This window comes from Canis lupus, chromosome 33, assembly GCF_048164855.1.
Source record: "Canis lupus baileyi chromosome 33, mCanLup2.hap1, whole genome shotgun sequence".
Taxonomy (NCBI): Eukaryota; Metazoa; Chordata; class Mammalia; order Carnivora; family Canidae; genus Canis; species Canis lupus.
In genome coordinates, this window is record NC_132870.1 from 30220476 (window position 1) to 30246716 (window position 26241).

The 26241-nt window shown below is 39.9% G+C and overlaps 1 protein-coding gene across 5 annotated transcripts in view; it reads left to right on the plus strand.

Moving 5' to 3' along the window:
* Positions 1-25784, plus strand: part of EGF (epidermal growth factor) — a 93930-nt gene extending 68146 nt beyond the window's left edge. For 2 of the 5 annotated variants that reach the window (XM_072810305.1, XM_072810308.1), the window contains exons 16-24: positions 619-741; positions 5191-5307; positions 6001-6126; positions 9422-9544; positions 11120-11264; positions 16424-16588; positions 19616-19733; positions 22698-22803; positions 24719-25784. In XM_072810305.1, the coding sequence (XP_072666406.1) occupies positions 619-741; positions 5191-5307; positions 6001-6126; positions 9422-9544; positions 11120-11264; positions 16424-16588; positions 19616-19733; positions 22698-22803; positions 24719-24954 (1259 nt within the window). In that variant the 3' untranslated portion in view covers positions 24955-25784. Of the gene's footprint in view, positions 1-618; positions 742-5190; positions 5308-6000; positions 6127-9421; positions 9653-11119; positions 11265-16423; positions 16589-19615; positions 19734-22697; positions 22804-24718 lie in introns of those variants that run through there. The other 3 variants (XM_072810306.1, XM_072810307.1, XM_072810309.1) reach the window with 3 other exon arrangements.
* The last annotated feature ends 457 nt before the right edge of the window (positions 25785-26241 follow it).

Consider the following 26241-nt stretch of genomic DNA (forward strand, 5'->3'; position numbering starts at 1 on the left):
CCCGGGGGTTCACTGACCACGCTTTCAGAACACACTTAATGTTTTAGAGGATCCAATTTTCCCATGTACTGGGGATTTGCATAGGTCCCATACCTATTAAATTATGGCTTGTTTATACCTTTCCATATTTCTAAATACTGGTAAAATAAAGTTAAAATAAGTATCAAAAGCAGCCTAAGGAAGAAGGAGTATAAATGGAAGGCAGGTTGGGGAGATTATTTTACTAATTTGTCCTTAGTAATTGTGGCTGTTGACTGTGAGTTGATTATGTGCATAAGAATTTTGTTATTCTACTCTTACTGGTTTTGCCAGTACCTAAAAGAGTCCTGTTCTTTTGCCCACTGGCTCCCCCAACCCTCAACCAAGTGCAGAGTGAAGCTGGGAGGGTGTGGGAGAGCAGGCAAGGTTTTCTAAGTCACCAAGACACTGCTAGTTTCTCTGAATGTTCTTACTGTAAGAGTAAGTCTGAACTTACAGCCAACAAACAGCTATAATGTAAATTAAATCAAAACTTCTTGAATCAAAAAAACAAAACAAAACAAAACAAAACAAAAAAACAAAACTTCTTGAATCATATAAGGTAAATTAACTGTATTTTCTGTATCTTTTGACCTTCAGTAGGTAGTGAAGCAGATCTAAGTAATCACGTAACGCCAGGGGATGTCTTACCCAGAAGTAAAGGATTTGAAGATAACATTACAGAATCTCAGCATATGCTAGTGGCCGAAATCATGGTGTCAGGTATGAATAAGGAATTCTCCAATATAGGTTTGGTTCCAACAATTTCCATCTTACCAATCAGAATTTTGACTTAGCTCTCTAACTTTGACAAAATCTACACAAAACTCCTGATGCCAAACTTTGGACTCAAACTTTGGTCCTTCTTCTTTTCTGAATCATGTGCCCAAGGAAGATGGCCCCATAGGAGACTGGACATGAACTTTACTCATTCAGAATCTTTGAATGGAAACTTCTTTGAATAAATCTAACTTGGAAACAAAGGTGAAAAAATAAGACCGGACAGATTTGACTGAGTCCATCCCCATCCATACCTAGTAATTTTGATATTTAGCCCATTTAGCTATACTTGCATTAGTGTGAAAAGTAGATAGTAACTGGGAAGCAATATAGGTTGGTTGCCTCAGCTTCTCCAAGTTTACAAACAGCAAATGTTAGAATTGTTCTCTTCTATATTGCACATTTATCACCAAAATGCTAAATAATTTGTTCAGTATATAACAACTTGAGGTAGCCTAATTCTTGTATACTCTATATTCACTCATGAGGTCAGTGGTTTTCAAAGTGGGCTTCACTCAGCCCTGGAACTTCTGAAAACCTCACCCCTTCATTCTGCTCTCTACCCTGTAATCAGTGCTGCTCTACATTGACACATTTTATTTACTTATATTTCTGACTAAGATTTTATTTTAACAAAGTGTCTGTGTCTAAAAAGAAGTTTGAAAGCTCCCCTTTAAGACCTTAGATACATTTAAAATGCTCATCCAACTTTTGTGGTCTGCAGACTGTTTTGTCTGTGTACAAGACCTTGGAGACTTCTCACCTCTCCCTGTAAGAACTTATTAGTACAGGGATGCCTGGGTAGCTCAGTTGGTTAAGGATTCCACTCTTGATTTTGGCCTGGGTCATGATATCAAGGTTGTGAGATAGAGCCCTGCATCAGGCTCCTCACCTAGTGGAGCCTGCTTACTCTCTCCCCCTCCCTTTGCCTCTTCCCTCTCCCTCTCTTAAAAAAAAAAAAAAAAGAACTTATTGGTATGATTTTTTATAAAATATCAGCACAGAGGTGGATATTTTTGGTAATAATAATTTTTATGGAGCTTTAGAGTTACCAGGCATTATACCCTCTAATTAGATTCTTTTTTTTTTTTTAAAGATTTCTTTATTCATTTGAAAGAGGGAGTTGGGCAGGGGGAGGCAGAGGGAGAGGGAGAGGAGAGAGAACCTCAAGCAGACTACCTGCTGAGCACAGAGCCAGATATGGGGTTTGATCTCACAACCCCGATATCATGACCTGAGCCAAAATCAAGAGTCAGAAGCCTAACCAACTGAGCCACCCAGGTGCCCCTCTAATTTGATTCTTATCACAACCCATCACTTTATAGATTTGAAAACTGAGACTAAGATATATTAAGGTACTGACTTTACCAACGACTTTTGAAAATCATGACCAAATAATTAACTCATGTCAAGAAAAAGTCTGGAAAGCATTAGCACATTAGGAATATTACTCATTTAGTGATTATTTATTTGCTATACACTATGCTAAGCACTGTGGATATGATGATGAGCTAAATATAGCCCTATTCTCGAAGTTCACCGTATGAGTAGAGACAAATAAATGATAGACTAAAACAATATAAATAAATTATTATAAACAATATAAATAATAGTATTGAGAACAATTTCAAAGTTGCTAGGGATCCTTAAAGGTTCATAGAGCATATTTTGAAGGACTAATGTTTGGGAGATTCAAAGACCAAGATGAATGACAGTAAATTAGACACATGGGTGGGATCGGGGAGTGATGAGATGGCCAAAGATTTGGAATATGTATACTGTATAATAAGCTGTGTTTTGTTTCATACATGAAACTATACTCTACCTTGTGCAGAATAGATGGAAGTGATTGTCTTTGTGAAAACTACCTCATTTTTCCATATCTGAATTGTGTTCTATTTTGTCTTAGTCTATGAGGTTTTTGTTCTACTCGTGTTATGCTAAGGGGTCATATTTATGTTTTGTAGTGAGATTTCACTTAAAGTGTCTATGCTAAAAAGAATTTGAAAAATCTATAATAGATTTTAGGTTAGGATCAATATATTCTTAGTCCCCAGAGGCACACAGACTGGTATATAGCAAGTAGATCTGTATCCAACAAGGCAAAGAAATTCAGTCATAAAAAGGTTTTGTTGTCGAGTTTACTAAAATAATGAGTTCTAAATTCATGAATAAAACTTAAAGTTCTTAACACAGCCTGTTGGGCTTTGGTGAACTAGTCCTTACACACCTCACCAGCCTCAGTGTGTGCCTTTCTGTCCTTGACTTTCTCTGGCTGGCTTCAGTTACACTGGCCTTGCCTGTAACAGACAGATGTTGTGTTCTCAGTCCACAGTGCTCTTTCTACACCCTTCCAAGTCCTGTGTATCCTTCAGGTCTCAGCTTAATATACTCTCGCTCTGAAAGCTTTTCCTAGTCTCCTAAGCAGGTGAGATGAGTTATTTCAGGTGTCTTAGAACCTGGTATTGTTTTTTTTGAGCATGCTTATCACACCTGTACTTCAATAACTACACAAGGAAGCAGAACCCCTGTCTATATTCTCCGTCTCTGTATTGTTTGTTCTCACTAGGATCTGGCATGTAGAAGGTACTTTTAAATGAATTCATTTTATTAGTTTAAATAATAGGCCCAAGAGTCTTTTCCGAGTCTTATCTGAATCAAGTAAGTCTAATTCTGATTCAGACTGTCACAATACTCTTGTTCTTTATCATCCTTATTTACATACATATAAAATTTATTATTGTCAGGTCTTTTTTTTTAATCATTTTTTCCAAGTCCTTACAATAATCACGTGAAGTAGACTGGACAAAAATTGTCACCCGTATGTAATTTAGAGAACAGGAATGTGAAGCCCAGGCACTTGTCTCTTCCAGAGCTAGTTTGTGACAGGGAGCACTTTGGCTATAGCCCATCTCCCCCTACAACTGCATATTTATTGCTTTTCATTATGCAAAAACTGCCTTGGGATTTGCAACTTACCAAATAAATCCTGAATCATATTCTAATTTAAGGCAATTCTGCAAGTGATTTAAAATGTCTTGGGCAATTGGATACTGTCCACCATATGCTGAACAGCCTTGTGACTTGAGAGCTAGTCTTCCAAATAAATGCCAAATCAAATGGATAATTGATTTAGTCTGAACTTGTCCATCTTGAAAAGTCATGAGTGAGAGATGACCAAGCAAGAATGAAGGGCATGTGTTCCCACAAGAGAAATCTTACTCAAACAGCTAAGCAAATCAAATGCAGTTACCCAACGTAACTGCATTCACATAGAATCTGAATCCTACTCATCTAACTTTCTTTAATTTACGGGCAAGTTTAGAAGACTTCTCTTACCTCTTCTATACTCAGATGAGCAAACTTACCAATGAATAGTGAGATGATAGGTTATATCCTGCTGTGGTATATTAGATCCCCCCAACTCCAACTGTGGCGTTTGGAGAATGATTATATACATAAGTAGTAAAGGGGAAAAAAAAACCAACTTACTCATGTTTATGCCTCAACATGCAGCTCTGTCCCCTGGGGCATTTGCATTTCAATGGAGTATGAAATAAAATGGTCCATTTACAGCATTTAGTTTATATGGTTCATGACTTTATAAAAGTGCCTTGAGGTTTGCAAGTCACTGCATAAATCTTGACAATAAACATACATTGTGACATACATATTCTGTAATATATGAAACATAATTTTAGTAAATTGACAATAAGTCTTTTTATTGTATCTTGCTTGATTGTAATAAACTCTTATTTATTGTACCTCTGTCATGTTGGTACACAGATCGACTTGTTATATATTAGTCTATGTCTCTTTGGGGGATAAGAATACTTGACCCCTATTGTATGTCATGGTGGTTGGGAATTCTCAAATAAACAAAACTGTTAATATTTGAGCCCCTTTACTCCTGGAGATTTTATAGTTCAAATTTGCAAATGTTTTAAAAAAAATTATAAACAAGTTCACACAGGGCTCTTTGAATACCAAATAGTTCTTTAAGACTACAGATTTACTGAGAGCATATAAATGGGAACACATGGCTTATGGATCCTTTATTTATTTTTTTAAGATTTTATTCATTTATTAACAAGAGACATAGAGGGAGAGGCAGAGACATAGGCAAAGAGAGAAGCAGGCTCCCTCTGGGGAGCCTGGTGCGAGACTCGATCTCAGGACCCATGGCCTGAGCCAAAGGCAGACGCTCAACCACTGAGCCACCCAGGTGCACCTTGTAGGTCCTTTAATATAGATATAGCTTACAGGTCAACTAATTATTTCTATTTGGAGGTTAACCTGTCCCAGAACTCAGAAAGAAGTGCTGGAAAACTTTCAAGTCCATTTTCCCTTGGAGGTCTGCAAATGATCTAATGGGGTTCTCGCTGTTTGCAGATGCTGACGACTGTGCTCCTGTGGGATGCAGTACATGGGCTGAGTGTGTTTCAGAGGGAGAAAATGCCACATGTCAGTGTTTGAAAGGATTTACTGGGGATGGAAAGCTATGTTTTGGTAAGAGCAAAGGCCAATACACATAATATCTGGAAAATAGTGAACCAGAAACATTCTTTCAGATAATACTGATTCAAAAGCTCCAGGGGATTTATGTAATCAGCAGGATTGAAAAAAATTATTTGATATTAGCTAAAAAGATGATGGATGGCATATAGTGTATATGAAATAGATAATATGTTGTTATATTACAGTGAGTTTATATTAAAATTACATAATGTATGCAGTTGACAGTAAGGAGGAAAATTTATAATTAGCTTCAAAAGCATGAATCTGAATTTGAGTCAATTCACAAATTCAATAATTCCAATAAAAACAACTTTTCCCTCTAAAATCTTAGGTCATAAGTTTCAGCTTAATAAGTAGATTGTGCTGGATAGTTTTCCATTTTATATTGATAGCCTTGAAATTTTCGTTAGTGATTACTGTAAAAATCTCAGTTCTTACAGTCTGAAACTCTGGCACAATGTGATTTATTTACCCATACTTAGCTGATCAGACACCTAAGCAATCTGTAAAAATTGATTCGGAAGTGAACTTTATGACCAAGATGCAGAGTTTGCATTAAATTTCCAAATAGTATCTGTAAGTGGCTGAATGATTGTTTGCAAGCTTATATACTTCTTTTTCCTATGATTCTCACTTATACTGGGATTGTCTACATATTTCACTAGTTCATCATTTTGCCCACAGACATAGATGAATGTGAGATGGGCATCACGATTTGCCCTCCTACCTCCTCAAAGTGCATCAATACTGAAGGTGGCTATGTTTGTCAGTGCTCAGAAGGCTACCGAGGCGATGGGATCCACTGTCTGGGTAAGAGAGCATGTGTGCCAAGGGAGGAGGGTGGAGGCAGGCCTCCGTGGATCAGAAAACACCGTGGGTGTGATGCGTTGAGAAGGATATAATTTAGATACCACACACATTAAGACTAAAAGAGAAATAGTGTGACCTGTACAAATGGACAGATCTCAATTCTTGATGAACAGTCAGGTTTGAGCCCTTATGCTATATGATTGCACTAGTCACCTGCAAGACCCTGCAGAGGTTTTGTGCCCCTCTCCTTTCTAAGTCTTTCTCTGGGGTTTGAGTGACTCCAAGTGCCTCATCAATACTCCACACCTCCAGCAGTCATGGGGGCGTCATCCAGCATTTTCATTGTCACTGAATGGTTTGGGTTTTGTTTTTGTTTTTTTTTAAAGATTTTATTTATTCATGAGAGACACACAGAGAGAGACAGAGACATAGGCAGAGGGAGAAGCAGGCTCCCTGCAAGGAGCCTGATGCAGGACTGGATCCCAGCACCCCAAGATTGAGACCTGAGCTGAAGGTACTCGCTCAACCACTGAGCCACCCAGGTGCCCCGTGTTGTCACTGAATGTTGCAGTTGAGCGGTAGGGAACTGCAGGCTTGTTGGAAGTCACTGCTGCATGCCTCCTGGAAAGAGGCTGTGGTTCTGTGGAAGGCTCATTGAGCAGTTATTGATGCTAAGTTTCAGTAGATGGGAGAGTCAAGCCGCTGACATTTAGATACAAGCAGAGAATGATTAAGACCTCTTTCATGGGATCCCTGGGTGGCGCAGCGGTTTGGCGCCTGCCTTTGGCCCAGGGCGCGATCCTGGAGACCTGGGATCGAATCCCACATCGGGCTCCCAGTGCATGGAGCCTGCTTCGCCCTCTGCCTGTGTCTCTGCCTCTCACTCTCTCTCTCTGTGACTATCATAAATAAATAAAAATTAAAAAAAAAAAAGACCTCTTTCATAATCACCGTCCTCTGCCAAGGTCTGGGTGTGGCCTCTGGGGTGGGAGCTCACTTCGTGCACATCTCCTACCACTCCAGGTGTCAGTAGTACAGTAACGCAGCACAAGTGGGGACCTGCCTGAACCATTGTGGCCCAGTGAAGTGCTTCCCTGGAGTTTAACAGGGCTTTAACATGTCTCTTTCAGTATTTTCTTTTCCTTCTGAAAACATGCAAATCTTTTCACGGTGAAGGGCAGATGACCCGATAAGAAACTAAAATGATACTGCTTTCTCCCACATGTTAAGGTGAAAGATGAAATATCAGTCATGACTACCAAGTTTTTTTTGGATCTGGTTGGTTTAAATCAGACCTTTATCAGATTAGTTTTGTGGAGTCCACAGTCATTTGTAAATATTCTTTTAAGCACATATTTGGCTGTTAGTCAGGAAAATGTCACTGCTCTGATTAAACTGACTCATAGATGATTTAGACAAACAGGCTTTATATTTAATTTACTTTGAAGAGAAAGGGAGGTATACATTTTGGATGTATAAACTCATTAATCTCTGGATTCTCTGTCACTAACCTACCTCTTTCCAGTAGTGTACATGCAACAGGGTGTCATGGCCCAGCCTGCCTCGTTGGCATGGAGTCCTCAGGCCACATGGAAGAATGGGCTTATTCCTGTTCCCTCTCTGTGTGTCTTTCTCCCTCACTTTCTCCCTTCCCCACTATTTCTGTTCCTCTCTCCCTTCCTTCTCCCTTCCTTCCTTTCTCCTCTTCCATATATATGTGGATATAGTGTTTTAACCATGCCTGTACATAATAAGTGCTATATAAAAGTGTTGTTGTTATTCTTTTTTTTTTAATATTTTTTTAATTTTTATTTATTTATGATAGTCACAGAGAGAGAAAGAGAGGCAGAGACACAGGCAGAGATAAGCAGGCAGAGAGAAACAGGCTCCATGCACCGGGAGCCCGACGCGGGAATCGATCCCGGGTCTCCAGGATCGCGCCCTGGGCCAAAGGCAGGCGCCAAACCGCTGCGCCACCCAGGGATCCCTGTTGTTGTTATTCTTAAGAGTGGTTGTATTTCTTGGCCAAGAGCATTTTTTGTTTTGTTTTGTTTTTTTGTCTTTGCTTCTTGGAAAAGCTCTCTCTGACTCTCAAGGTAACAGTCCGTAGAAATTTTAACAGGATGGAAGTAAAAAAAAAAAAAAAAAAAAAAGACTAAAATTGAGCCATTCAGGATAGTAGTTCAATGTGACAAATAGTTATTTGGCCCTATTAAGTGCAAAGACACAGTAATCAGAAGTGTGAGGAATACCAGAATGATGGAGGTAGTGCTTGCTTGTGAGAAGAGTGGGATCAGACAGGGAGCCATGATAAGTGGTGAAGAAAGTATGTATTATGAGAGAAGTCAAAACTACAATGAAAGTTCCCAACAGGAAGAATATCTGTCTGAGGTATTAGGAAAGACCTCATGAAGGAAGTATCACTGTGGAGATGGACCTTCGAGCATGAGTAAATTTTTATTAGGCAGAAATGGGAAGGAATGGAAAGCATTCCAGGCATGAACATATGACAGGTCTATTTAGGGGTAGAGAAGAGCCTAAATGAGCACTAATGCTCATGTGAAGATGTGAGGGAAACAGAAACCGAGGCTGGTAGGGTAATGTCTTAGTCTGCTTAGGCTGCCATGACAGAAGCCAGCATAGACTGGCTAGCTTAGAAGATAGAAATTTATTTTCTCACAGTTCTGGAGGTGAGAAGTCCCAGATCTAGTGCTGGCTGATTCAGTTCCTGATGGCAGCTCTTCTAGGCTTGCAGACCACCACCTTCTTGTTATGTACTCAGATGGTCTTTCTGCTGTAGTTCAGGGGTGGGGGATCTGGTGTCTCTTCTTTTTCTTTTCTTTTATTTTTTAAAAAGATTTATTTATTCATTTATTCATGAGAGACACACTTAGAAAGGCAGAGACATGGGCAGAGGGAGAAGCAGGCTCCCTGTGGGGAGCCCGTTGTGGGACTCGATCCCAGGACACCGGGATCACGACCTGAGCCGAGGGCAGATGCTCAACCACTGAGCCACCCAGGTGTCCCCCTTCCTTTTTTTATAAGAAATTCCATCCTGTTGGACTAGGGCCTCACTCTTATAGCTTAATTTAACTTTACTTCCTTGAAGGCCCTATCTCTAAATATTATCACACTGGGGGTTAGAGCTTCAACATGGGGATTTGGGGGGAGATGCAATTCAGTTCATAACAGGTGGGTTGGATTGCATATGTAGAAGACTAGAAGCTGACTGCCCGTCATTAGGGTTTTACTCTGTACCTCACTTTTCTCTTCCCTACTCCCTTGTTTCTGGCAGATATTAATGAGTGCCAACTGGGCATGCACACCTGTGGGGAAAAAGCCACCTGTACAAATATGGAGGGAAACTATACCTGCATGTGCGCTGGCAGCCTGTCTGAACCTGGACAGATATGTGCTGGTAGGTTGGTGGGTGGTCTCAGTCCAAGGAAGGAACTTAATTTCGGAAAATTCTATACCCCTATGTATTTCTCTAGAGATTCTAGAAATATTCAATTCAACTGAGCTGGTGAGTTTATATTCCTGATTAGGTTGATGCTAAGCTTGGGAATGTAAAATAGTCAAGTTTTCTTAATTTAATAGCATCTGGAATAAATTCTTTTTTTTATTGCTCACAATTCAATAACGGTGGGAATACAGGTGGTTCTCTTTAACTATGCGACTAATGTCTTAATTTGTAATGTTGATTTCTGGGGCTGCTGGAAAAATTTTGCAGGTCAAGGCAGATCAGGAAGGATATCTGGACCCTTAACATTTTGAATCACTTTTAAAGCTTTTAAAATATTACCTTAAAAAACTAGTATTTCTTGATCTGAATTGGAACTTCAGCTCTTTTTCCTTTCTTTTTTCCAGATTTTTATTTATTTGAGATAGAGAGAAAGAGCACAAGCAGGGGGAGGAGCAGAGGGAGAAAGAGAAGCAGGCTTCCCGCTGAGCAGGGAGCCCAATATGTGTGTGTATTGGGGGGGGGGGGCTTGTTTGCTTGATCCCAGGACCCTGGGATCATGACCTGAGCCTAAGCCAGATGCTCGGTTGACTGAGCCAACCAGGCACCTCTTGTTTCTTTCTTTTTAAATGTTAATGGTCTACTTGTGCTTCCTCAAGGCTTTCCCCAAAGGGCAGTATCTTCTCAGCATCTGCACTCAAGAAGGGGGGAGCTGGCTTCATCCTGACCCTGGAAACCAGGATCAGGGACTCTGTCGCCACCACTGCCAGCAATTTATCTGTCTCAGCTCTGCAAGCAGGAAACATCTTAAGAAGGGAAATTTCTGTACTTACTTGGGTCTTTTTTAAAAAATATATTATTTTTCTCACATAATTTGCTTTTCTTAAAGGCATTGAAAGACTGCTAATATTTGTATAGTCAACTATACACCCTAATGTTTTCCTTTTAATGAGTGGAGAACCACTCAATAAAAGGGACCTTACCACCTTGACATTCCCTCTGTCACGGTAGCATTTCTTTTCTGTTGAATTTGCTGGTCTTGTCTTTGAAGGTCCCTCTTGAAAGTTAAATCATTTTTAGAAGCATTGTGTGGGAGAAATTTTTGATACTGGGGATAATGGATTGTATATTGGTTGGTAGTTTATAAGCCATAAAGAGGTACTTTTGTTCAGTGAGACCCTCTTAAAGCTGGCTGTCATTTCACACCATGAGTGTGTGTTTGTGGATGACAGATGACTTTTATAATGAGACCAGTGACTCGGGATCCTTGCAATAATTTAGAATTGACCATTCCCTTACTTGCCTCCAATATGCTTTATGTCAGATAATACTGAACCTAAAGAAAGAATGGCTGGCTTCATGGTGAATGATGTGAAGTCTGGTTAGGAAAGTGAAACTAGAGTTGCTTCTGAGTTCTTGTCACTAAAAGACACTATATCACAAATTGTTCACAGAGACTAGTTCCTGATATTGATACCTGAGAGACCTAATCACTTCAGAAAGTAAAATTAATGTCTTTGATTTTTGTAGACTCTACTCCGCCTTCTCATCCCATGGAGGACAGTCACTATTCTGTGAGAAATGGTTATCGGGAATGCCCCTCATCCTATGACGGGTACTGCCTCTATAATGGTGTGTGTATGTACATTGAAGCAGTCGACAGATACGCATGCAAGTAAGTCAAGTCTTTGTGATGGCAAAGAGGTATGATGTGGCAGTCTGTAACCTTTTGCTAATTCATAAAATTTGTATCAAGGAAGTTCTTCTATAATTAGGTTTTTGCTAGGGAAAAATATATAAACACATATATATATAAAGTGCGTGTGTGTGTACATGTATTGCACCCTCTCTGCAAACCCCACCCCACCCCCCTAGCTGCCAATAGTAAATATACATTTAAGGAATTGGTGATTTTCCCTTTTACTTAACTTGATGTTACTACTGATACAGTCTGGGGCTTAAACCTCTCATTCTAGCTGAAAACTTGAGTTTGTGAAAGAATCCCTGAAAACTTTGAATTGTTTCCCGCTGCATATGTGGAGAACATCCACAATATGTTTCTGAATTTACAAAAGTGTAATATATACACACTGGACTTCTTACCTTCAATTGTCAAAACTGGAAAAAAAATATTTTTCTTCAGTTTCTAATATTGGCGTTTACATTTCGGTTGCTTAGTAACAAGTGCCGGAAATGGGGCCTGCTGTTTTTGCTCCTTCCTCATCCCTGTGAAGGTTTCAATAGTGGGCACAGTCAACTGAAAAGTAGATTTAAGGGTGACTATGAGTCTTCCTACCATACTTACTCAGAAAACATTTCCTTTCTGGCAGTATCTAATTCTGCATCAAATTTTACTTTTAATGGATTTTGGATTTTGAAGTCAATCAGAGGGAGCTGATAGGTCCAGAAAAATAAATAGGTCTCCTGTGGCTAGAGTCCTGACTCATTGATGATTTTCCCTGTGCCTGAGGAAGAAGTGATAAAATATTCTGGTCCTCATGAATAGATGCTATAAGCTTAAAGGCTTTTATTATTTTATGAATAATAATCAGCAGAAACATAGTCTAAATAGGAGTGCCTTGCATTATAAATCGTATCAGCCAGACAAAAATAATGAAAAATACTCGTGAATATTAGTGAAAATGACTCAATGCTCACAGAATTCTACCTTCATATTCAGACGCTGTAATTTTTCTAACCTAAGATAAATCCATATTCACAGTAGTTATCCTTGATTTTGATAATAAGAATAAATTATTTTTTATTTATTCATGGTTCCTTATTATCCAAAATAATGAAATCATGAAGATAAATGTCCTACTTTATTAGATCATGATTTGTTTATCTCTGTGATACTTTAGATTATGAGAGATATTACAATAATGTGAGGGATACTTCACAATTATGAATTGCATTTAGTACATTATTTTCATTTGACCCGATGGCATCGATTCATTAAATGATTTATGAACTCTTTAGTACACTGCTTTTCTGTCATTAAATCCTGATGAAAATATCTTGTTCCCTGATAAGGTTTTAAACATGAATTGCTACAAAATGACAATTAAACTAGAGATAACACTCATATTTAAGGACCTTTAATCAAAAGCAATATTTAAAATATCACCAGAGGTCCCATTAATCTAGATCATAACTTTGTTTTTAAATTCTACATTAAATAAAAATGTGGTTTAATCAGACATTCAACCCTTTCCTCCTTTTGCCTCAATGACCTCACCTTGTATTTTTTAAATTCTATGATAACACATCTCTAGGAGTGCTCACCCCTCCAACTTTTATTAGAAACACCTCCTGGACATCATTCTGCAGGGTTCTGAATACCATGAGAAGGTTTATAAAGGGCTCCTCTTCTTTCCTTGCTTGAAGGCAGTGGAAGCTCCCCTCAGATACAGAGATCCCCTGGCTGCCTGGGGTGCAGAGGATGTGAGAACTGAAGTCTCCACACCCCACATCTTTCTCAAAGTTTCCCTGGTCTGGAGATTCTCAGAAGACCAAGCCCCCTGAGCTAAAAGGAGGTCCTCATTCATTCTGATTTGGCTTTGAACCAACCCACAGGTTGGCTAGGTCTTCTTGAGATCAAGCTGCCCCAGCACCAGTGTTGTGAAATGTTTCATGGAAAAGGAGTTGTGTGGTCAAATCAGTCTGAGAAATGCTGCATACTCTAGCCCTCAGTTCTTGATCATAGTACATATACCACAATGTGAAAAAGTTTTGTTGACCTTTTCTCAATCTAGAATTTCTTGAAATTATTTGACCAAAAAAACCTCAGATTTGAATAATTTATCTGATTAGATAAACCCAAGAATCTTTTGCTTGGTTAAACAGAACTAATTAATAATGCCAAGAACTAGTAGTGGATGGCCCATCCATGTGAAATGCTGGCTTACTGCTTTGGGCCTTATATGGCCCAGAGAGGCCCTGATATTACTGCTTGGCTTGGCTGCCCAGGACTCTTGCCCATGTAATTGGCATATTTCCTGAGACCCTAAAATCTCTAAGATTAACATCCAACAGCTTAAAAGTGGCTGCTAGGCATTGGTAGTAAATTACTATAACCAAAGATAGCTAGAATTAAAACAGTATCCAGGAAAGCCTGAAATAACTTGACAGTCTGTTATTCTTCCTACACTTAGATCCTGTTATCTCTTTCATGATCCGTTCTAGAAGAATAACTTGAGGTGCACAGAGCTTAAAACCCTTTTCGGGAGTAGCCCAATGTAGAAAAATTAGAGAGGGTGACAAAACATGAGAGACTCCTAACTCTGGGAAATGAACAAGGGGTAATGGAAGGGAAGGTGAGCAGGAGGATGGGTGATGGGCACTGAGGGGGGCGCTTGATGGAATGAGCACTGGATGTTATACTATGTGTTGGCAAATCGAACTTCATTTAAAAAATATATAAAAATAATTTTAAAAATTTAAAAAACAAGAAAAAAGGAAGTAGCCTAATGTAGCAAAAAGAACACAGGCTTTGAAATCAGAAAACCATTTGGATCAAACCTGCCATTCACTGATTAAAAGCAAAAAAGATAAAAAGTAACTAGTATCGGTAAGGATGTGGAGACAAAGGAGCCCTCATACACTGCTGATGGAAATATAAACTGATACAGCCACTGTGGAAAACTGCATGGAATTTCCTCAAAAAATTAAAAATAGAAATACCATATAATCTAATAATTCTACTCTTGGGTATTTACCCAGAGAAGAGGAAAACACTAATTCAAAAAGATATCTATCACAGCATTATTTACAATAACCTAGATATAGAACCAATCTAAGTGTCCATTGATACATGAATGGATAAGGAAGATGGTGTGTGTGTGTGTGTGTGTGTGTGTGTGTGTGTGTGTGTGTGTGTTTGTGATGGAATATTATGCAGCAACAGAAAGGATGAGATATGCCATTTGAAACAATACGGAGGGACCCAGAGTATATTACGCTAAGTGAAATAAGTCAGACAAGAAAGACAAATACCATTTAACTTCACTTCTACGTGGAATCTAAAAAAAAATGAATAAACAAACAAAAAGCAGAATGGGACCTGTAAATACCGAGAACAAACTGATGGTTGCCAGAGAAGAGATGGGTAGGGGGATGGGTAAAATGAGTGAAGGGGAGAGTGAGATACAGCCTTCCCGTTATGGAATGAATAAGTCATGGGAATAAAAGGCACAGCATAAGGGGGTATAGTCAGTGACATCGTAACAGGGATACGTGGGGACAGATGGCAGCTACATCTGTGATGAGCAGAGCATACTGTGTACTCTTGTCAAATCCTTATGTTGTACCTGAAACTAATGTAACATAGTGTCAGCTATGCTGAACCAACCAACCAACCAACCAAAGCCCTGCCATTCGCCAGACCTGATACAAATTACTTAACTCTTTTGACCCTCACTTTTCTCATCTGTAAAATGGGAATTTGCTATTGAAAGTAAAGCGAGTAAAAGTGCCTAGCACGGTGTCAGATACATAGGCTGCCTAACAAATGCTAGTTTCATTCCTCTTCTCTCTGAAAGTGACTTTCCAACGCTCTTATGACCAACTCAAGCTAGACTGGGACTAGGATCTAGATCTTTTTTTTTTTTTTTTTTAAAGATTTTATTGATTCATGAGAGACAGAGATGGGGGGGTGGTTAGAGACAGACACAGGCAGAAGGAGAAGCAGGCTCCATGCAGGGAGCCGGATGTGGGACTCGATCCAGGTACTCCAGGATCACACCCTGGGCCTAAGGCAGGTGCTAAACTGCTGAGCCACCCGGGGATCCCCGGATCTAGATCTTTTGCAGTTTCATCTCATGCTTTTTCCAAGCTCTCTTCCCCCGGTGAGAACCAGTATCAATTCCCTGGGCATTCATTCTTCAGGTCCTTTTGGAATGAGGCGCAGATAGATAACTGACCCAGGGCTGGGGGCGGGGGGGGGGGGGGGGGGGGGGAGAAATTCCTAACAAGTGAGTAGCTCAAAATGCTCAAAGGAATATTTTTGACTTTTATGCTCCTGTGAAGAGTAATAGAATACGATTGTACCCACGATCCCATAATTTCTGGAAGTATACATTCCCAGTAGATGGCAGCATTGTTTCATTTACTTTTACCTACACGGCCGTGGCTCCCGTGGGTGGCTGGTGACTCTAGTTACCATTTCGCTAATGAAACACTGAAAGCTCCTTTTCCTCCACTTATTTTTCTCTCCCTTGGAGAAAGGACGCAAATGTCCGTGTGGCCTCACTGAGACCTTTTCTCTCGGGCCAGTGGTGGTTTTTTTTGTTTTGTTTTGTTTTTGTTTTGCTTTTTTTTTTTTTTTTAAAGAAAAGAAATGTTTCCTTGGCCGGCTAGGCTGCCCTTCCTGTTCAGAGACTACACATTGTTGTATAAGCCTGGTCTCCAGTGAGGGACTCACTCTGCCTTCAAATTCTTCCTTCCTTTGACCTATACTCTCTGCAATCTGGCCAAACATTTGTTCAAAAACTCTCTGGGCTCTCGGGGCAGAGTTGCTTTGCGTTGGTCTTAAAGGTAGCTTCTCTAGCCTAACAGAAGCTGATCTTTAATCAATGTTCTGCAATGCCTTATAGAGGCGGCATGCAAATAATCCCTCATCAGTCCGGGTGCAAACAGACCAAGGGGGGTGGGGGCCCATGCTGCATGAACTTGTCCATCACAGTGCTTTCAACTGACCCCTGATGGATTTTCCATATGCTTCTAGAGAGCCCAGTTTGGGGAATGCAGGGGTTGAAAGCAGGATATAGAATCTGAAAAATATCTGCGTGTTTGGCCAGGGCTTGCGGCTGACCTGTGTTTGGTGTGTTGTTACAGCTGTGTTTTTGGCTACGTCGGGGAGCGATGTCAGCACCGAGACCTGAAATGGGAACTGCGCCACGCGGGCCAGGGCCGGCAGCGGCAGGTCGCCGCGGTGGCCGTGGGCGTGGCCGTGCTCGTCCTGCTGCTGCTGCTCGGGCTGGGGGGCGCGCACTGCTACAGGTGACCTTTCCCTCCCGTGCACCTTGCACCTGGCTCTAGCGCCGCCCGCCCGAGGGCATGCCTGCCTCCGGGAGATGAACCTTCTCTGCACACTTGCCACATTGATTTGAAAGGGGGAATGACCATAAAAGAAAACAAGAAATGGCTGAGGATGTGGCTGCTCTAAAACATCGATGGTTTTACTTGTCCTTGTTGCATTCCAGTCTTTGTCGGTATATCTGCATTTTTGAAAAAGATTTTATTTATTTATTCATGAGAGCCACAGAGAGAGAGGGAGAAGCAGGCTCCCTGCGGGGAGCCCCATGCGGGACTCGATCCTGGGACCCCGGGATCATGACCTGAGCCAAAGGCAGATGCTCAACTGCTGAACCCCCCGGGTGCTCCTATCTGCACCATTTATGGGGTTTTTATTGAGCATAATGCACTTTCATAGTCCACTTTTCTTCTCTTAGGCGTCACCTGCTTCCCCCCACCCCACCCCCGCTCGCATGTGGGCGGCATAATTAGTTTTTCATGGTTGCCTTCCCCGCAGTGGATTTCCCACAAAGCATTAACTTCTGTTCAAGAGAATCAGTGTTTTCCCTCACTTGGAAGGTCCTTGGGTTTTGCGTTTTCAGTAATTTCAAAGTAAAAGTTGAAAACTCTGGAGCAAAAATATTTATACATTTAATCTCAAAAAATACTACATTAAGGTGAAGGGATCATTTTCCTTTTTCTTGAAAAGGGCTTCATCCTCCACTATCATCAATGTTGACAAGCATTTTATGTACTGTTAGAGCTTGTGCTGTACAAAATTATTGAGTCATTACACTTTTGGGCTGAAGGGAACTTTGTAGAATTATCTAACTCCATTTCATCATTTTATGGCTGAAGAACCTAAGGCCAACTTACCTAATGGTCCCAATTCTCTGAAAATGTAGGGAGTACGTACTTACATGACCACCTGCAGAATAAAATTCAACCACATTTACCAGTGCTATGCAGCCACTCAGATGGCAAGTGTCATGTATTATGGAGAATTTCAGCATATCATCCAAGATGTGCTCGTCTGAGATCCTGCTGTATCTTAGCATTCTGGTTAAGAGCATGGGTTTTAGGATCAGACTACGCAGGTACAAGTCCCAGTCGTGCTGAAGTCATAACAGGCGTGTTATCTAACCTCTGTATCCATTAATTTCCTTTGCTATAAAATGGGAACAAAGAACAGTAATAATGTCAAGAGTTATTATAAAATTAATTGAGTTAAGAGTTTAGAACTGGCATAGAGGACTTAATAAACACTATGTTATTATCATGGGGATTTGTTATGAGCTATAATCTTCCCACCAAGAGTAACATGTTCTGAACCTCTTTTACACCTTGAGAGACAAGGTTCTCTTGAAATTTTTAGTTCAGAAGTTCAACAGTAACCATTTATGTCACTTTTTAGGGTGGTATTGGACTTGTAGAAAGAGTATCAAATAATCAAGATTTGTCCCATTGGACAGAATGCCAAAAGAAAAGTAGATGCTTGGCAAATAGTGTAGAAAGAATTGAAGCAGGAAACTCAAGTTCATGTGTGCCATAATTATTAAGTATTTTTTTCTTATTCTGTGGGTTATGACATAATAAATAAATTTTATTTTCTGCTGATGTTCTTCAGAACTCTGGATTGAAAGCTAATGTCAGATTGCTGGCTCTTTGGACTTAGAATTCAAGGACCAGCTCAGCTGGTTAGAGTAGACTTTATGTACAAATAAGAACATTTTTAGCTTCTGACCCCCATATATCTAAATCAAAAGTGATAAGCATTATTTTTTCGAAAAGAAAACTCCTCAGAACCTTTTCTCTTTTTCTTTTTACTGAAAGGCATCCAAAGTTGTAAAGTTCTTTCTGAGCAGATGTATGGGTATTTACCTTATGGCTCTGATCAGTGGAGCAGCTTACCCCCCTGCAAATTTTTGACTATGTTTTTGACTGCATCAGTACTTTGGTGTATTGATTCTGAGACGATCAAATTAAGACTTCTAGTCTAAATATTGTCATGTCACCAAAGTATACCGATAAATACAGCTCTACCCTTGAGTTTTTAAGTGAGGCATATTGAATGATTTTCCTTAAAGAGTTAGAATCAGTTATTTCCTCCTTTTGTATCACTCCTTGCCTCTCTTGTCTCGATTGAACATTGATACTCTTTGTCTCCTAGAGGGACTTAGCTGCCACCTGCCCAAGATAGCAGCACTATTTTTGGAATCTTGGGCTGGCTGGTGGTTTTTTAATATTTTTTTAAAAAAAGATTTTATTTGTTTATTCATGAGAGACACAGAGAGATAGAGAGACAGAGACACAGGCAGAGGGGGAAGCAGGCTCCCCACAGGGAGCCTGATGTGGGATTTAAACCTGAGACTCCGGGATCATGCCCTGAGCCTAAGGCAGACACTCAACGACTGAGCCACCCCAGGCGTCCCTGGCTAGTGGTCTTTACCACCACATTTCCTTCATTGCCTTCCTTTCAATGGCTGCTCCATACATTATGTACCTCTCTCTCTCCCTCTAGAAGCTACAGCTCTGGGGACAGGTATCCCAGCCTATTATTAGATCTCTCCCACTTTACTCCCCTTCCTCTCGGGCATGACACCATGCCTTCTATAGACTTTGTGCTTCATCTTTGTCAAACAAGTATTTATGAAGCTAGATTTAGAGGCAAGAGACCTATCCTATTTCCTAGGTTGGCAATTATGAGATAGTATTCTCTTGGGTCCTCCACTCTGTGTTCTTGTGTCTGATGCCTTTCAGCAACCAGACTAGTGGGAGGAACCCAGCCATCTCACAGAACCTTGAAAAAAATGAAATATCATCTGGAAAGTTCTGCAGAAAAGAATACAGAGAAAACCCAAAGTTATGCTCCTAGTTTTCTTAATATTTCTTCTTTCAGACATTTTAGGTACCTATATTTCAATAGCAAAAGTGGTTGTCCCTGACCATCACTGAGTGGGCTACTGGTTGTGTGTTGTTTTGAAATTGTCTCACATTTTGGCTTTATTGCAGGACTAAGAAGTTGTCATCAAAAAATTTAAAGAATCCTTATGAAGAGCCAAGCAGAGAAGGTAGCAGTAGCAGGCCTTCAGACAGCGAGGCTAGGATGGCCTCTTGTCCCCAACCTTGGGTAATGTGACCAAAGTACATGAAGCAAGAAATTGGCTTCATGTAGATCCCAGTTAATTTTTTCTCATAATTTTCTTCTATCCTGTAACTTCTTCTTCTAACTTGTATTTTTGTGAGTTATGTAAAAAGTCTTTCCCAATTTTTAGGTAATCTCTTTCAAATCGTTTTCTTAAAAGCCCAAGACTATGCTCTACTTTTCTTTCTTTTTTCTTCTGGTTTCTCACTGTAGCTGTTTGTTTGTTCGTTTGTTTATTCATTTCTTTGAAACACAGCTGATGCTCTAATTTTTTTTTTATTTTTAATTTACTTATGATAGTCACACAGAGAGAGAGAGGCAGAGACACAGGCAGAGGGAGAAGCAGGCTCCATGCACCGGGAGCCCGACGTGGGATTTGATCCCAGGTCTCCAGGATCATGCCCTGGGCCAAAGGCAGGCGCCAAACCGCTGCGCCACCCAGGGATCCCTCTAATTTTCTTAATATTTTTTTTCTTCACATACATTTTAAATCCCTAAATTTCAGCAGCAAAATAGTTGCCAGGTATAGCAAATAAAAATACAGGACACCTAGATAAGTTCATACTTATAGTGAATGTTCACATTAAAATTCAAATCTAATTGGGTGTCTTGTATTTTATCTGGCAAACCTATACATTTTCCAAAAAGCATAGTGATTGGGAAGTTCAAAATGCTTCATAAATCACCCACTTCAGTAACTGATCTTGAAACCGTATAGGGCAAGCTTAGATAGGCTAAGCTTCCTTGAAACTGTTGGAATTTCCATTTCCAGACACCTGTCAGAGACAACTTGAGTGGTTCAGTGTGTACTGCTGGTATTATTGGGGGCATATATTGCAGAAGAGGCTGGTCTAATACGTGGCAGATCCATTGGGGGATTGAAACCTGTGGGCAAATAGGGAAAAGGTTATTAGGGGATGTTTTGGAGGGGCAGAGGCAACATATGTCTCCTTCCCACACCACTCCCCCACTCCCCTGCCCCCACCATACTCTTTCCCAGAGAATAGCTTTCCTGTGGCCATGCTTTTGCTCAACAGGTCATCACTGATCCTGCCTCTTATAGGCATTCAGTGTATACTTGTTTTCTGGCTACGACTTAAAATACAAAAATAAAACAAGAAATGTGAAGTCTAGCCTTACACTCCTACTAATTGGCTGTCTGAATCTTCAGTAGGTTACTTATCCCCTGTTTCCTCTTCAGGACACTGAGGGGTGTGGATTAGATGACCTCTGAGATTCCTTCTGTATCTTCAGATCCCTAAGTGTGTGCTTCTTGGTGGGCTTACCTCTAGAACATCCTCAGTTCTTTGAGTGCTCATGACTGTGTGGACTTCTGACTGACCTGTATTGCACCTGTTGGGCTCTATGGCATTTCATTCAGGTTTTGAGTAGCAACTTTAATTCATGTTCTTGAAATCATTGGAAAAGAAGGAGAAACCATCTGTATCTAGTTTTTAAAAAAATCAAAAACATTTGCCACTGTCATTAGCAGCTTGTTGGCTCCAAGCTGTAGGAGGAGGCCTTGGGCTGCTGAGCTCAGCCCCCCAACCCATCATAACCGTCCACTCTAATTGTCATTGACACCAGCTGCTGCTACAGATCTCAGTGGGAGCAAGAGAGCTGAGCCTCTGAGATGGCAGGAGAAGCAGCAGAACCGAATTTGGTTCCATCAGCTGCTTTTCTCATCTCATCCCAGAATCTGAGGACCTATGTTCTTCTGGGCAGACAAACATGTGGCTGGAAAATTTGCAGTGCAGAGGGGCTGGCTTTAGATTTTAGTCAGAAATAATGGCGTATGCCCTTAAACAATGGATCGTGTAACGATTTTGCAATATGTCACTGCAGAGAGACCATTAATGAAGAGAAAGCAGTGAAGGATAATTAGCATTGTGGAAAATAAGAAAATGGAAACACATGTTCATGGGATTCGCCAACATTTCTCTCCCTAATTGACTCCAGTCGTTGTGCTTCCTACACTTTTCTCAAAGAGAAATATGAGCAGGGAGGGTTTTGTTGTTTTTTTTCAATTCCCTTTTCCTTATTTTATTTCTGAGTTATGGACTCTTCCTGTGGAGGGTCCATTTCTGAACCAACAGAGAGCATGATCAGCTAAAATCTTGGGGGCAGTCCCCCTTACTGATTGGTGAGGAAGGACTTTTGCAAATTGCATTATTTGTCCTAAGGCATGAGATAACTTATTTTCTTTCATTTTAGCATTGACCTATTTTCTTTCATCGATCTATTTTAATACCTAATCCATCTAGTGTGAATGTGAGCCAGTGGACTCTGGTCAGCCTACACTCCAAGTGCCCAATCAATTGTGGGTGATACAATAAGGACAAAAATAATAATTTTTTTGACCAAAGAGAAATGCTGAATCTTTCTGGGCCTGCCTTTTAGAATTCTTGTTGCTAAAGTGTTCAACTATGAAAAGGCATTTGGGGGATTCCTGCAAAACAGTAGTTATGCTATTAGTTGTTATTACCTGCTAATGACCCCAGCCTCCTCAGAACTTGGTAGCATGTTTAAATGAATTTTATTAACTAAACAAACACATGTATTTGAAAAATTGGAGTACATACATATATGAGCTCTTATTTGTCTGGTCTTTGGGCAATGCTTAGAACACTTAGGGATTCTTGGATTGCTTTAAATAAAACAGTGGGACCCTTGGGATCCATGACCCAAAAGTTAGGATACCAGAATTAGAATAGATCTTCAGTAAAGGCATTGGTAGTGCCTATCTGCCTTAATCAACATAAGGCTCCCAGTTGAAAACTGAATCTTTTATTAGCAAGAGAGAGAAATTTGACAGGGCCTTTCTTTCAGCTTCCACCTTCCATATGATGAACACAATGAAGCCATAGACTTTGACTTAATGCGTGTTGAAATCATTGATGAGTTATAGCTATGTCCTCTCCCTCCCTTCCTCCCCTGTATACTCTGCAGTTTGTGGTTATAAAGGAACATCAAAATCTCAGGAATGGAAGTCAACCTATGGCCCTCAAGGATGGTGAGTCAGCAGATGTTAGCCGGTTTTCCTCTCCAGAGCCAGGTGAGTGGCTATCTTTACCTGGATCCTGAGTGTTTTCCTGAATGTGAAATTCTCACGGATGCGCAGATACAATACTTAAACTGTATAAGCTATGTGAGCAGCTGAGCTGTAGTGAAATGCCATAGACCTTTAGAGAAATGTATTTGGATTAGATTCTTATCTTGCACGAGATTACCATGTTCGCTCAAAATTCTGGTCACATACCAGTCTGCTAGATCACTTCGAGCAAACACACAATGAGTGACTATTTTGAATTCAGCTGCATTTTTTAGATCATTCTTGGGGTTAGGGATCTGTACTGGTAGCCACAGGTATAGTTCTGGTGAAATTGTAAATGACTCCAAGAAAACGTGTTCCATGTTCTAGTAGGAAGGTTCCTGTGAATTTAAGTTGTTCTGAGGGTCTTCCTGGGGATTTGGGAGTGTTTACATCTTATCAAGGGCCAGCCCTCAGCCAAATGCCTGGCCATCTGTGAAGTCCATTCGGGCTACTGGGAGAGGGTCCATAAAAACAACCCAGGTTCTCAGACTACTCTGGAATTCAATCTGCTTCAGGTGGAAATGGAATTAGATACCTTATAATACTTTTGCCAAGAGTTGCATTATGATAAACATCTTGAGCATGGGGCTCAGATATCAATTTTATTTCATAACTCAGAGGACAAGGTTGAACATGTTTGAATCATACGCTGTTAGAAAGTTTCAGAGAAACTTTGAGCCAACAAAACCAGTTTCTGTGCTGAGGGGGGGTTTCAGCTTTGCTTATATTTTCTGATGTCTGCCCTTTGTGAATATGCTTGTTACTCTCCTCTTCAAATTTCCCTAAAGAGAGAACATAGGATTCTTGTTTTACAAAACTCACTCTGCATCTGTCTCATACGTGTATTGCCATGTAACCCCAATTCATTAGAACGTTTTTTTCCTTTGGTGAAGGCTTTGGATATTAAGGTACACTTTAGAATTGAATATTAAAACTACAATAAATAAAATTTTATATATAAACTGCTACCAGGTTTGTTCCCCACTTAATGAAAACGTTGGGCATTTTCAAAAGTTGCTTGGGTTTTGTTATTATTACCAATGTTATGAGAAAGTAATGGAATATCCTATCATTATATATTGCTTTTTCTTGAGGAGCTAAAAGCACATGATTCTTTGTTACAGAAGTAATTCACTGTGGAGGTATATATAATTTTTCCAGTTAATCAGTAGCACAATGATTTGACCAAGGTATGGTTAAACTCAGAAAAGAACTCAGGATCTGGTTAGCTAAGTGCACAGGAAAAGATTAGAATAGCTTTTTTGCTTATTCTACTGTGGTTTGACTTACTCTCTGTAGGCCATTCATAAAACTGTCTCCCAATTTGAGTGATCACACCCTCTGATCACGGCCAGCTGTCTCATAAATGCACGAGATAAAAGTGCACAAAAAGATCCAAGGTAGGGAAGTAGAATGGAGAATGAGATAAAAGATTGAGACTGGCTCTGAGCCAATTCCTTTTCTGCTCCTGGAAAACCCATAAAAACACAGGCTGTACTAGCGGTGGATCCAAGGAACCATATTCATTGACCTCAACCAACATCAATTGGTGCAGGTTGAGTTAGCACCATGCTATGGGCAAAGTACCATGCTAGGCATGCAAGTGCACCTCAGCTCTGTTCTCAAGTCTCCCAGAAGGGGAGAGAAATGCACAGAGAATGTCAGAAGAATGTCAAGCATGGCCTTTGAATCATCTCATCCAACCAAGACTAATTTTTTAGAAATCGGGTCCAGAGAGTCTGAGAATGGATTCATTTTGTGTCTCATCTTTCAGGCCTACTCTCTAATCACTATCATTAGGGCCTCTCTTGCTGGACATTGCGAATGGACATTGTGAATGATGTGAACCCTAAAGTTTCTTATTCCTTTTGTATAGGGTCAGTAAAACGGACCTCATGGAGAAATGAACACCAGTTATATAAGGACACAGAGCAAGGCTGCTGCACTCCACCATCCAGTAATAGAGGCACCGGCTCTCAGTCAATGGAGCAGAGCTTTTCTGTCCCCTCCTATGAGGCACAGCCCATTGCTTTGGGGGTTGAGAAGCCACAGTCTCTCCTATCAGCTAACCCTTATTGCAACAAAGGGCCCCAGATCCACCACACCAAATGAAGCTGATTCAGTGACAACTGGAATTAAAAGGTCAAAAAGTATAAACTGTATTGATAGACGGTAATATTTCATTTCAAAAAGTAGAGGGAAAATACAGATTTTGGTGCCACAATCTCTTCAACTAATCACCAACCCAGGGTCCTGGAGACAAATATGTAGTTGTGCTTTTGTTTCTTCCTTCAAGCAGTCCCACTGCAGATTTTCAAGTAAGAGCAACTGGGAGAATCACTAGGGAACTCATTAGAAACTGGAACACAGTATTACTCTGTGTTATCTTCTGTAGTCAATACAGACAGATTTTTTTTTTTCTCTGCAGCCCCAGAAGAAATTAGGTGAAAGCAGGTAACCACACTTGTCTGTTTATATAAGGTAATTCCTTTTATCTGGACAGAATATTTAGTTCAATCTTATAAAAATGATTAGAATATTAAAATTGCTGTTATGATACATTGTAGGTACCTAACCTACCATCGGTGTGGTCCATACTGTTAATTTCATGGAATGAATTTTTATAAATTGACCAAAAAATGTATTAACTTAGAACCTGATTTCTTTGGAATGAGTTGGCTTATTTTTTCTATTTTAAAATCTTTGAATTAAAATATTTTATTTTTAAAAAATAACTCAAGAGACGTCGGTGTTTCTCAAGCTTTACTATTCTTTCCCCATGAAATGTTTTTAATGAAAACGGTAAATTTTCCTTTCATGTGTTGGCACAGAATTTTTACTTCTTTTCAAATATGAGATTGCAAGCAAATTTTCAGATTTATTTTCATTTTGAACAACGAATATCTTCTAATTATTTAAATAAAATCATCATAAAACATAAACATTTTCTTGTATTCCTGGTTAAGTTATAAATTATATTCTAAGGGATATTAAAGTTGAACCAAAGTGATTTGCCAAGGTGATTGTCAGAGCTTCCTATTGTTAAAGTTCTAAAAATAGTTTTGAAATGTATTGTTGTAACTTTGTAAAGTAAAACTTCACAAGGTGTTCTAATTCGATCTTATTCTTATAGCTAAGACGTTGTTATAAATCACACAACCTAATACAGTAAGTGTAGACTATTTGGGCCTTTGGATTATTCAGTTTATGCATTAGCTGGCCCTTTTGCTTATCTTTTCTTGCATTTCTTTTCAACTCCTTAGACTTTGGTTAGGCCAGAAATCAGCATAAAAAGGATTTGAAGCACATCTCTTCAAGTCAATACTTAGAAATTTTGGTAAAGATTTAGTGGTGAGGAGGATAACTTATATTAGATCATTATTCAGTGTGACCCCTTTC